Raw genomic sequence first — 13,514 nt, forward strand, 5'->3', positions numbered from 1 at the left:
AGCTGGTTTCGGGAGCCCTGCAGAAACTCTCCAAGGACAGAAGACTGATTAATTAACTAGAATGCTAATCGATTAGTAAGCAGAGAGAAATGGAGCCACCAAACACACCCAAATACTTGTGTTCATTATTCGTTAGTCGCCAGGAAGAAGTCTCTTTAGAAAACAAAAGAGCCTTTGGGGGTGCATTGCGCTGAGTCCAAGTAAGTTGTAAGCTCCTTTGGATAAGGTCACATTCAGATGTGTAGTTTGTGGTTCAAGTGGGAAACCTGCCAAGTCAGAATATGCCTGCCAGCTGTTCAGGAGCCCCCTCTTCTGGACACCGGTGGAAACACACTTTCCTTCCAATGTTCCCCCAAATCCTAGCTCACTTGGGGTCATGACATCCATGTTCTTCATTTCAACCTTCTGTAATAAAGTCAGGGTTTGAAAATTCTTTTTTTTTTTTTTTGAGGCAGAGTCTCGCTCTATCACCCAAGCTGGAGTATAGTGGCGCAATCTTGGCTTACTGCAACCTCTGCCTCCTGGGTTCAAGCTATTCTACTGCCTCACCCTCTCAAGAAGCTGAGACTACAGGCATCTACCACCAAGTCCAGCTAATTTTTTGTATTTTTACCAGAGACAGGGTTTCACCATGCTGGCCAGGCTGGTCTCGAACTCCTGACCTCAAGGTATCCGTCCACCTCCTCCTCCCAAAGTGCTGGGATTACAGGCATGAGCCACCGCGCCCGGCCTGAAAATTACTTTTTTTTAACCTGATAACAGGATGGACCCATTCCTTCCTAATATACGAAGGTCTTTTATTTCAGGAGCAGGTTATAGACATAATTACCTGTTCATTGACTACCTGTTATTATTTCAATATTATCTTTTATAGTCTTTATATTGATTAGTGAGAGAAAAAGTAAAGAATATTTTCTCCAACTTGCAGATGAGAAAACTGAGATGTATTAAGTAATTGTACCACTTTCAACAATTTGTCTTATCTTTCAAGACTATACCTTTAACTTCCTGATTCAGTGTGTCCAAATCATGCAATACATGCTTTGGGTTCCAGCTCTGGGAAATGTTCCAGTAGGTGGATAACCCTTCCCATAATAAGTAAAGTATCCTTATTTCAAAAGGTGTTACTTCCTGATCTTTCATCGGTATTTGGCAGGCAGGCGAGAGGGTGTTCAGCAGGCAGATAGGCAGGGTTTATCTTACTTTCAGCCCAAAGCAACAAATAACCACATTCTAGATTTTCAAAGAAAATCTTAGTTTTATCTAAGTTTATGTCATTAATAAGTCAACTTATTAAGTGTTTAACTAAAGGTGACTGCACATATGCATATGAAAGTTCTTTTTTTTTTTTTTTTTTTTTTTTTAAGATGGAGTTTTGCTCTAGTTGCCCAGGCTGGAGTGCAATAGCACGATCTTGGCTCACTGCAACATCTGCCTCCCGGGTTCAAGCGATTCCCCTGCCTCAGTTTCCCGAGTAGCTGGGATTACAGGCGCCCGACACCACACCCGGCTACTTTTTGTATTTTTTGTAGAGAAGGGGTTTCACCATGTTGGTCAGGCTAGTCTCGAACTCATGAACTCAGGTGATCCACCCGCCTCTGCCTCCCAAAGTGTTGGCATTACAGGTGTGAGCCATTGCGCCCAGCCATGAAAGAACTTTCTACAGGTAGTCTCAAGATCAGAATGCAGCCTTTGTTAGGTCATCAGTTGGTTTTAGGTTAGGAGAATGTACCCATTGAAACACAGGATTACATTTTGCTGTACTCCAGAAAGGAAAAACTCTGGAGCTGCTTCTAAGATTCAACATTCCCCGTCTAAGGAGTGTCCTTCCAGTGTGATACATTTGCAATGAATTTGTTCATTAGCAACGTTAGTGTCCTAGGCACTCTTTGTACATCATGCCTTTGCTATATTATATTTCTGAGATCCAAGAATGGCCATCAGACAAAACTGCCTCACAATGTGTGATGCAAAGTCATTCTCCGCCATCGCCTAAAGCACATGCCATTTCCTCATCCTCTTTGCAGTCCAAATCCTTGGGTGACAGTAAGAACCGCCACAAAAAGCCCAAGGACCCCAAGCCAAAGGTGAAGAAGCTTAAATACCACCAGTACATTCCCCCAGACCAGAAGGCAGAGAAGTCCCCTCCACCTATGGACTCAGCCTACGCTCGGCTGCTCCAGCAACAGCAGCTGTTCCTGCAGCTCCAAATCCTCAGCCAGCAGCAGCAGCAGCAGCAACACCGATTCAGCTACCCAGGGATGCACCAAGCTCAGCTTAAGTAAGTCCGGCAAGCCTGGGAGGGTGGCTGTGGGCAGAGGTTGGGAAGGGTGTCTATTAATATCTATCTGCCAGTACCATGGGGCCTAGCAAGTCCTATATTGCACCATTTCCTCATCCAGTATGTTTGGAAGGTGACTCAATTTAGAAACTATGCACACCTTTTCAGAACCATAAGACTGGGAGGAAGCAAATACAGGGCCTCTTTATCTGCACATGTGTTCCAAACCCTCAGTGGATCCCTAAAACCTCAGATAGTACTGAACTCTACATATACTGTATTTTTCTTAGGCATATATACCTATGATAAGGTTTCACTTATAAATTAGGCACAGTGAGAGAATAACAATAATAGCTAGCAATAATATAGAACAATTATAGCAAGATACTGTAATAAAAGGTATGGGGATATGGTGGTTTCTCTCTCAAAATAACTTCTTGTACTGGACGCATCTATTTTTGAACTGCAGCTGACCTCAGGTAACTGAAATCTTGTAAAGTGAAACCTCCAATGAGGGGGGACTACTATAAATCAATGCCCTTGATAAGAGGCCCCTTTGGGAAAAAGGAAAATATTAGCACTTTCAGGTTGGACTATGGAATGTCTAAGAATGTGGTATTGGAATTATGAGCAATTCTGATGCACTTCTGCTTTTGGAAGGAACAGAGCTGAGCAGCTGAGAGACACCCTCAAAGATTGACTCCTGAGCCCAGGTTGTGTGACCACATTGCTAGGTCACCTTTTATTTTTTTTAATATTTTTTTTATTCTTTAATTTTTTTGAGACGGAGTTTCGCTCTTGTTGCCCAGGCTGGAGTGCAATGGCACCATCTCGGCTCACTGCAACCTCCGCCTCCCAGGTTCAAGCGATTCTCCTGCCTCAGCCTCCCTAGTAGCTAGAATTACAGACATGCGCCACCACGCCTGACTAATTTTGTATTTTTAGTAGTGACAGGGTTTCTCCACGTTGGTCAGGCTGGTCTCAAACTCCCAACCTCAGGTGATCTGCCTGCCTTGGCCTCCCAAAGTGCTGGGATTACAGGCATGAGCCCCCATGCCTGGCCAGGTCACCTTTTAAATCGTCAATATCCCCACATATAAAGTTGAGATGTGGATTCCTCCTGCATCATCCTCAGACTATGCTAGCAATTACTCTGAGCACTAAACACAACCAAGCTTCACCAGGTGTATTTGGCCTCCCTAGGACAGAGCATCAGCTGAATCACAGGTGGATGTGTCCTCTCTCATATGCCAAAGTCCCCGCCACTCCCTCTTATCTCCCTAAACAAAGTTCAGATGTCACGCACCACTTACCATCTAGCCGGCAGTGTTGTTTTTCCTCACCCTGGTCTCTTCTGCTGGTTTATTACATGCCTGACCCTTACAGGCAATCACTTTGGGATCCGATCTAAATGCAAGTTATGCCACCAATATTTGATTGTACTTGAAATGCCTCTTTGTTTATTTTTTAGGGAACCAAATGAACAGATGGTCAGAAATCCAAACTCTTCTTCAACGCCACTGAGCAATACCCCCTTGTCTCCTGTCAAAAACAGTTTTTCTGGACAAACTGGTGTCTCTTCTTTCAAACCAGGCCCACTCCCACCTAACCTGGATGATCTGAAGGTATAGGATTTGACATGAGTTTCTTTCTTTTTTTAAACAAATACAACAGTATGTTGTTAACATCACCACGACCAACTGATATCTGGAGTAAGAGTGGGAGGGGAAGAAGACTATAGGAAACACTGAAGGAGGTGACAGAATTTATCCTGCTGTGGTTGGACACTCCAGTTGTCTAGTCCATTTTATGCAGCCGTAACAGGATGCTGGAAACTGGGAAATTTGAAAAGAAAAGGAATTTATTTCTCACAGTTCTAGAACTGAGAAGCCCAAGGACATGGCACCAGTATCTGGCAAATGCCATCCCATGGTAGAAGGGCAGAAGGTGGAAGGGCAAGAAAGGGCAAGAGCCCTTTCTTTCGAGATAGAGGGAAAAGACAAACTTTATGTTTATTTTACCATAGCAAAAAATAATTTTTAAGTAGGCTATTTCCAGATAAGAGTAAGACAGGAGACAAGTGAGACAGGAGATGATTTAGCCAAAGAGAAACATGATCCAGATATGATAGTGCCATCTGTCAGACCCCTCAAAACCCACTTTTGGGAGGCTGAGGCAGGTGGATCCCTCTAGATACACATGCTCAGAATCATTGGCTGGTGAGAGTTATGATAATTAGTATAGGTATAAGGAGATGATGATGATGACAATGGTGCCTACCTTTTATTTTTTATTTTTTTATTTTTTGAGATGGAGTCTCACTCTGTCATCCAGGCTGGAATGCAGTGGCACAATCTCGGCTCACTGCAAGCTCTGCTTCCTGGCTTCAAGCTATTCTCCTGCCTTAGCTTCCCTAGTAGCTGGGACTACAGGCACCTACCACTACACCCAGCTAATTTTTGTATTTTTAGTAGAGATGGGGTTTCACCAAGTTGGCCAGGCTGGTCTCGAACTCCTGACCTCAGGTGATCCACCAGCCTTGGCCTCCCAAAGTGCTGGGATTACAGGCATGAGCCACCCTGCCCAGCCCCTACCAATTTTTTTTTTAATATAAACCATCCATCATTCATTCTGTGTAGATTTGCTTTAATTTTCACCCTGCAAGATAAGTTTTGTCTCCCCAATTTAAAAAGTGAAAATAAAAACTAGAATCATAAAGAGGTCAAATGATAGACAGTTTAACCAGCTTATGAATGACAAAACTGAGGCTTGAAGCTAAGTAACTTATTTCAGGGGCTTTGCTATTGTATGAGAGATGAGTGGAAAGAGAGAGATGGGTAGGAGAGAACGTCGCTGGACTTGACCACTCACTGTGTGCATGGGGAGAGGCGCCATCTGAGTCCTGGGAGAGTGATATCAATGACAGAAAGAGGGAGAGTAGAATGAGGAGTTGATGTGAAGGGACAGTGGCAAGTTCATTCAGTTTGGGAAAGTCAAGTCGCAGGTACCAGCGGGACAACCGAGAGAAAAGTCATCCGTTTCCATCAGTAAGAATTAGTCAGGCTGTGTTGTCAGGGGTGGGAAAAGAAATTTCAGCATCATGTGCAATGTGTGGAGCATTGAACCTAGAAGGGTGAATGAGATTAATGAAGAACAAAATGGAAAGAGTGAGAAGGAAAGAGAGAAGAGAAATGAGGAGGCATATGATGCAACCACAATTGGGGAAAGGAAGAAATAAGAGGAATGGATGAAGGTGACCCCGCTAATAGTAATCAGAAAGGTCATATAATGAAGGTGACATTTGCAAGCAATTTTCATGTTTTGCTACATAAAAGGAAAAGAACACTGAGAGGAAAGTATTTGATTTCTTTTTGAAAAGTTCATGGTTATATATCACAGTATGTGGATAATTTTTTGCATCCTATTTAAAAAAAAAAAAAACAACTGGCTGGGCGCGGTGGCTCACGCCTATAATCCCAGCACTTTGGGAGGCCAAGGCAGGCAGATCATGAAGTCAAGAGATCAAGACCAGCCTGACCAACATGGTGAAACCCCATCTCTACTAAAAATACAAAAATTAGCCAGGCGTGGTGGTGCACACCTGTAATCCAGCTATTCGGGAGGCTGAGGCGGGAGAATCGCTTGAACCCGGGAGGTGGAGGTTGCAGTGAGCCAAGATCACGCCACTGCACTCTAGCCTGACGACAGAGCGAGACTCTGTGTCAAAAAAACAAACAAACAAAAAAACTAGAGAGAGAGAGAGCATACCAGAGAAACAGAGAGAGAGAGAAAGAGAGAGAGAGACTGAAAGTTTAAAAAACTGAGAGAATACCTTATTGATATTAAGAAATAATAATTCATATTTTAAGGTGTGATAATGTTATATTATGGCTTTTTAAGAGTACTTATCTTTTAGAGATGTAGAGATAGAGACCAAATTATTTGGATGAAATTATATATGCTTTGCTTCAAAATAATTCAGGAAAGGTAGGAGAAGTGGGTTGGAGTATAAAAGAAACAAGATTGGGCATGAGTGATAATTGTTGAAGTTTGTTGATGAGTATATGAGGTTCATTAGACTTTCTATCTACTTTTGTGTATGTGTGAATTTTTCCATAATAGTTTAAAAAGTTATTAGTGATGAAAACACTAGTGAATGTAGAAAAGAGGTGTATACAAACCTTTGTCCTGAACAAGCCCATACAGTGTAATATTCTGAAGTTTAAGGTAAATTAAACTCAACCGTATTCATTTTTAGAATATGAGCTACATTATTTAATAATGTAGTTAAATTATTCAGTGGTAAGACAGATTCTAAAAATAAATGTAGAACTCATCAATTTTAAGTAATTCAAAATTAAAACAATAATGAGTTGCCATTTTGTACTTTTTCAAACCAGCAAATCTAAAAGAAAATGATAAAACAATTCCAGCAAGACTGTAGGGTAAATAAATAATTGCTAATGTAAGTTAATTCAATCCTTTCTATAACTTTTAGCTGATTATAAAGTGACATATATTGACTGTTGAAATATGATAGTGTGTAGAAAAGTGAACAGTATTTTGAAAGATAATTAAGACTAACAGAAAGCAGATTATATTTCCTTCTAGGTTTAAAATGCATATAAACATTTGTTTTAAAATAATTGTCTTGAAAAAATTACGTGTACATAAATTACTGGCATACTTCTTTTCTTAACACATCGTGAACATTTTTCATAACTGTTAATATTCAATAAATTTTTTATTTTTAATAGCAGCATATCACTTCACCACCTAGTTAACATTCCACTGCTGGACACTTAACTAGCTACCAGATTTTTGCTATTCAAAATGTGATTTCAGGCTGGGCACAGTGGCTTACGCCTGTAATCCTAGAGTTTGGGAGGCCAAGGTGGGCGGATCGCTTGAGGGCAGGTGTTCAAAACCAGCATGGCCAACATGGTGAAACCCCATCTCTACTAAAAATACAAAAAATTAGCTGGGTGTGGTGGTGCACACCTGTAATCCCGGCTACTCAGGAGGCTGAGGCAGGGGAATTGCTTGAACGCAGGAGGTGGAGGTTGCAGTGAGCTGAGATCGCGCCACTGCACTCCAGCCTGGGTGACAGAGCGAGACTCTGTCTGAAAACCTATATATATGTATATGTGTGTGTATATATATCACACACATATATATACACCTATGTATATATATACATAGGTGTATATATACATATGTATATGTATATATGTATATGTATATATACAAAACCTATATATGTGTATATATATATACACATATATATGTGTCTCAAAACATATATATTTGTGTATATATATACACATATATACACATATGTATATATGCATATGTATATGTATATACGTATATACACATATGTATATACGTATATACATATGTATATGTATATATGTATATGTATATATACAAAACCTATATATATGTGTATATATACACATATATATATCTGTCTCAAAACAGATGAGACACATATATATATCCGTCTCAAAACCTATATATGTGTGTATATATATACACATATATACACACATATATACACATATATACACATATGTATATATACATATGTATATGTATATGTGTATATATACATATGTATATGTATATGTGTATATATACATATGTATATGTATATGTGTATATATACATATGTATATGTGTGTGTATATATACGTATGTATATGTATGTGTGTGTATATATATATATATGATTTCAGTGACCTTTGTGCCTACATTTATTAGTTTCTCTGATTATTTCCTCAGGCTAGAATAAAATTCCTGAATTAAATATATTAATATTGTTTAAAGTTTTTTTGTTTGTTTGTTTGTTTTTGAGACGGAGCTCGCTCTGTTGCCCAGGCTGGAGTGCAGTGGCATGATCTCGGCTCACTGCAAGCTCCGCCTCCCGGGTTCACGCCTTTCTCCTGCCTCAGCCTCCCGAGTAGCTGGGACTACAGGTGCCCGCCACCATGCCCAGCTAATTTTTTGTATTTTTAGTAGAGACGGGGTTTCACCGTGTTAGCCTGGATGGTCTCGATCTCCTGACCTCGTGATCCGCCCGCCTCGGCCTCCCAAAGTTCTGGGATTACAGGAGTGAGCCACGGCGCCTGGCTAAAGTTTTTGATACATATTAAAATTTCTGCCCTGAACATTTATGTCAGTCTGTTCCCAGAAGCAGAAAGTCAAAGCAGCACTTCTCAAACATTAATGTGTGAACTGAATCACCTGGGCTCTTGGTAGCATGAAGATTCTGATTCAGGTCTGGAGAGGGGCCCAAGATTCTGCATTTCCAACTAGCTCCCGGGCGATGCTGATGTTGCTTGTCTAAGGACCATACTTTGAATAGCAATGTAATAAAGAGCTTTACAAACACATTGTAATTTTGGGCCGGGCGCTATGGCTCACGCCTGTAATCCCAGCACTTTGGGAGGCTGAGGCCAGTGGATCATCTAAGGTCAGGAGTTCCGGACCAGCCTGGCCAACATGGTGAAACCCCATCTCTACTTAAAATACAAAAATTAGCCCGGTGTGGTGGTGCGTGCCTGTAATCCCAGCTACTCAGGAGGCTGAGGCGGGAGAATTGCTTGAACCCGGGAGGTGGCGGTTGCAGTGAGTCGAGATTATGCCGCTGCACTCCAGCCTGACCAACAGAGCAAGACTCCGCCTCAAAAAAAACTAATTTTGTTTAATTTTTGCTGCTACTTAACTAACACAAAGTCTTCTTATTCATTTGCCAACTTAATAAATACAAATAGATATATATATTCATTCGATTTTCATTTCTTGGACTGCTAATGATGATATACATACATTACTGTCCATATTTTAAATTTTATTTTTGTTTCTGAAAAGCTGGATCATGTATCCCTTGCTCATTTTTATGCTGGGTATCAATCTTCTTTTTAATCAATTAGCACACTTGATACATTGAGCTTTTTAACACTTTATTATTTGTGTCACAATTCATTTTTCCCAAGATAGCTATTTGTATTTGCGCTTTGTAGTTTCTTGACTTACAGAAGTTTTAATTTTGTTTTCAATATTTTTCTCAAACAATCTTTTCGTACAGAGTATCAGAATATTTTCCTATAGTCTTCTGTTTTATGAAATTATTGAAATTTAGGTATTTAATATGTTTCCTGTTTTAATTACAAACGTAATACATTTATGTGACATATTTAGAACATACAGATAAGGAGAACCATTGTTAACATTTTAACATATTTTTATCTGGATTTTTCATATGCAAACATAGGTTTAAATATATATATGTATATATATACATACATTGTTTATATAATTTTTAGAAAAATACAATCAATTCAAACTTTGTTCACTTACTAGTGTACCACAACAATCATCCAATGTCAGCAAGTATTTATAGCATCAGCTTTAATGGATCTGTAGTGTCCCATCATTTGCATACACTATCATTTACCTAACCAGTTCTCATATTTGTAGATATTTAGAGTTTCCAGTTTATGAACATTATAAAAAATACAGGGATAAGATAATTACATGTGAATTAACATAATAATATTAGTAAAACTTTATAGTGCACAACAAGTTGCCAGGCACTATTCCAAGTGCTTTATACATTTTAAGCCATTTTAACCCTCACAAAAATGCATAAAGTATTATTTCCTCCATTTCCCAGAAGGGAAACTGAGGCACGGAGTGATTGATCACTGAGTTAGTAACAGACAGGGCTAGGAGTTGAACTGATGGTCTTATCACCACATCCTCTCTCAGTATACGACTATTATCCAGCTGGTCATTAAAATTTAGGACATAAAGGTTTATATGGAGCCGTGGTTCTCAAAGTCAGGTCTGGGCACCACCTGAGGACTTGTTAGAAATGCATATCAACTGGGTCAGAAACCCCACAGTGGGGCCCTGCAGTCTGCTTTGTAACACACCCTCCAGTGGTTCTGGTGCATGCTCAGGTTTGAGGAAGAGAACGTGGTAAGAAGAGCCCTCACCAAGGAAGCCAGGAAAGCTGCAGACTTCGCTGTACTTCAAGACTATTGTTGGAGGGCTTGTGTCTAAACCCAGGCAGATATGTTTTCTCATCTATAAAATGGGGACACAGATCGCCATGAGGGATGACGGGCAGTAGATTAGATGACTTCTACCATTCATTCAAGCCCTACATTTCTATGACTCTAAGGCCATGAAAACACCATATATGATTAAAGTTAAAAATAATTGTTAAAATTGTGCAAAACTGATTTATATCAGGGGTAGGAGAGGAAATCAGAAAGAAGTATAAAAAAGAGGTGGGTATTGTAGAATTCCATTTGTGATGTTTTGAAGCTAATTTTTTAATGAATACACTTTTAAAAATATTGTTAAACAGCACACTAACCACATTCTGATTTCTTTAGGTCTCTGAATTAAGACAACAGCTTCGAATTCGGGGCTTGCCTGTGTCAGGCACCAAAACGGCCCTCATGGACCGGCTTCGACCCTTCCAGGACTGCTCTGGTAACCCAGTGCCGAACTTTGGGGATATAACGACTGTCACTTTTCCTGTCACACCCAACACGCTGCCCAATTACCAGTCTTCCTCTTCCACCAGTGCCCTGTCCAACGGCTTCTACCACTTTGGCAGCACCAGCTCCAGCCCCCCGATCTCCCCAGCCTCCTCTGACCTGTCAGTCGCTGGGTCCCTGCCGGACACCTTCAATGATGCCTCCCCCTCCTTCGGCCTGCACCCGTCCCCAGTCCACGTGTGCACGGAGGAAAGTCTCATGAGCAGCCTGAATGGGGGCTCTATTCCTTCTGAGCTGGACGGGCTGGACTCCGAGAAGGACAAGATGCTGGTGGAGAAGCAGAAGGTGATCAATGAACTCACCTGGAAACTCCAGCAAGAGCAGAGGCAGGTGGAGGAGCTGAGGATGCAGCTTCAGAAGCAGAAAAGGAATAACTGTTCAGAGAAGAAGCCGCTGCCTTTCCTGGCTGCCTCCATCAAGCAGGAAGAGGCTGTCTCCAGCTGTCCTTTTGCATCCCAAGTACCTGTGAAAAGACAAAGCAGCAGCTCAGAGTGTCACCCGCCGGCTTGTGAAGCTGCTCAACTCCAGCCCCTTGGAAATGCTCATTGTGTGGAGTCCTCAGATCAAACCAATGTACTTTCTTCCACATTTCTCAGCCCCCAGTGTTCCCCTCAGCATTCACCGCTGGGGGCTGTGAAAAGCCCACAGCACATCAGTTTGCCCCCATCACCCAACAACCCTCACTTTCTGCCCTCATCCTCCGGGGCCCAGGGAGAAGGGCACACGGTCTCCTCGCCCATCAGCAGCCAGGTGTGCACTGCACAGGTAAGAGCACTTTGCGCCGTGCCTGGTGCACACTTCTTTCTGGAAGTGGGTTACAAATTTTCAACTGCTAAAGAGCTAATGTCAGAACTTTCAATGGGAAGGGTTTACCAAAAGCATAGCAGAATCTCCCAGACACTACAATCCTTGAATCTTCATGGTAGACCAAACTCACTCATCCTCTAAGGCAGGGGTTGGCAAACTTACTCTGTAAAGGGCCAGATAGTAAAATTTTTTGCTTTGCAGGTCACACTGTCTGTGTCATACCTACCCAATTTTGCCTTTGTTTCACAAAAGCAGCCATAGATATCATGTAAGCAAATGCACATGGCTCTGTCCCAATAAAACTTTATTTTAAAAAGTAGTCAGTGAGCAAGACTTGGCTTGTGGGCTGCAGTTTGCGGACCACTGCTCTCAGGATTCCCAGGATTCCTTGGTGTCCAGCCTTATCATAGGCCAAACCAATGCCTCAAAGGTTTAATGGGGAAATCATCAGATTTTACATTACATTACACATGTAATGGTCTGCATAGTGCAAACATTTACTGAGCACCTACTATGTGCCAGGCCCCATTCTCATCTCTGGGAATTAGTGCTGAACTAGCCAAACAAAAATTTCTGTTCTCATGGGAACAGAGACAATTTAAAAGCAAATTAAACAATTTCAAAGTAAATTATGTACAATATTAGAAGATGACACATCTTATGGAGAAAAGCAAAGGGGTGTGTGTGTGTGTGTATGTGTGTGTGTGTGTGTGTGTGTGTGTGTAGTTTGGAAGTTTGCAACTGTTTTTTTGAGATAGAGTCTCGCTCTGTCGCCCAGGCTAGAGTGCAGTGGCGTGATCTTGGCTCACTGCAACCTCTGCCTCCCGGGTTCAAGCGATTTTTCTGCGTCAGCCTCCTGAGTAGCTGGGACTACAGGCGCACACCACCATGCCTGGCTATTTTTGTATTTTTAGTAGAGACAGAGTTTCACCATATTGGCCAGGCTGGTCTCAAACTCCTGACCTCGTGATCCACCCGCCTTGGCCTCCAAAGTGCTGGGGTTACAGGCGTGAGCCACCACGCCCAGCCAGCAATTTGCAACTTTAAATAGAAGGGCCAGGGACATTTAGCAAAACCTTGAAAGCAGTGAAAAGAAAATGTTGTGCATATTTGGGGTGAAGGCATTGAAGGCAAATGAGAAATAGCACATGCAGAGGCCCTGAGGTTGGCACTTGTAGGGACTGTTCAAGGATCAGAAAGAGGGCCAGTGGCTGCAGCAGAATGGAAGTGGTCATAGGAGATGGCTTAGAAGACTCACTAATTCAAAGACTAGGCAAAGGTGAATGACAAAGACTTTATGCTCATGAGCTGAAGAATTACTAGGAAAGCCTATATAAGTCAAGTTGAGAAAGGTTGCATTATCAAAAGGTTCTGACATCACCATTATTAGAAAAGGAATCGGAAGAAAACTCACATTAATTGAATACCTGCTAAGTGCCAAGCATTAAGAGGCATGTCTATAAGTAATCTCAGTTATCGCCATAAGAAACCTATGAGCTCCAATGTATTCTTCTTTATTTGTCATTGAGGAAAGTGAGGCGGAGAGAGCTTAAATTAGTACCCAGGATCACATGAACCCAAGATTTGTTAATTCTAAGTACATGCCCTATTCAAGTGGAATATCTCCACCCCAAGAGTGTGAAGTGTGGCAAAAGGTAATGAGAATTAATTTTTACAAACCTACAGGAACAATGCATTCCAACGAATGATGTCTACCCCTGAGGGGCACTCTGGGAGAAATTAGGACCTAAATAAAGTATTGTCATAATTAACAAACATTTATTGAGTGTGTACTCTCCTGGGAAACAAAGGTAAAAATAGCTCTTGAGACACAGCTCTGGACCAAA

The 13,514-nt window shown here is 41.4% G+C and overlaps 1 protein-coding gene across 2 annotated transcripts in view; it reads left to right on the plus strand.

Annotated features, from left to right (window-relative positions):
- MYOCD (myocardin) overlaps nt 1-13,514 on the plus strand; it is a 104,614-nt gene that overhangs the window by 77,390 nt on the left and 13,710 nt on the right. For both annotated transcript variants that reach the window (XM_054456366.1, XM_063656176.1), the window contains 3 exons: nt 2,028-2,281; nt 3,753-3,906; nt 10,693-11,625. In XM_054456366.1, coding sequence (XP_054312341.1) covers nt 2,028-2,281; nt 3,753-3,906; nt 10,693-11,625 — 1,341 coding nt within the window. The remainder of the gene's footprint in view (nt 1-2,027; nt 2,282-3,752; nt 3,907-10,692; nt 11,626-13,514) is intronic.

The sequence above is a fragment of the Pongo pygmaeus genome, chromosome 19 (genome assembly GCF_028885625.2).
Source record: "Pongo pygmaeus isolate AG05252 chromosome 19, NHGRI_mPonPyg2-v2.0_pri, whole genome shotgun sequence".
Classification (NCBI taxonomy): domain Eukaryota; kingdom Metazoa; phylum Chordata; class Mammalia; order Primates; family Hominidae; genus Pongo; species Pongo pygmaeus.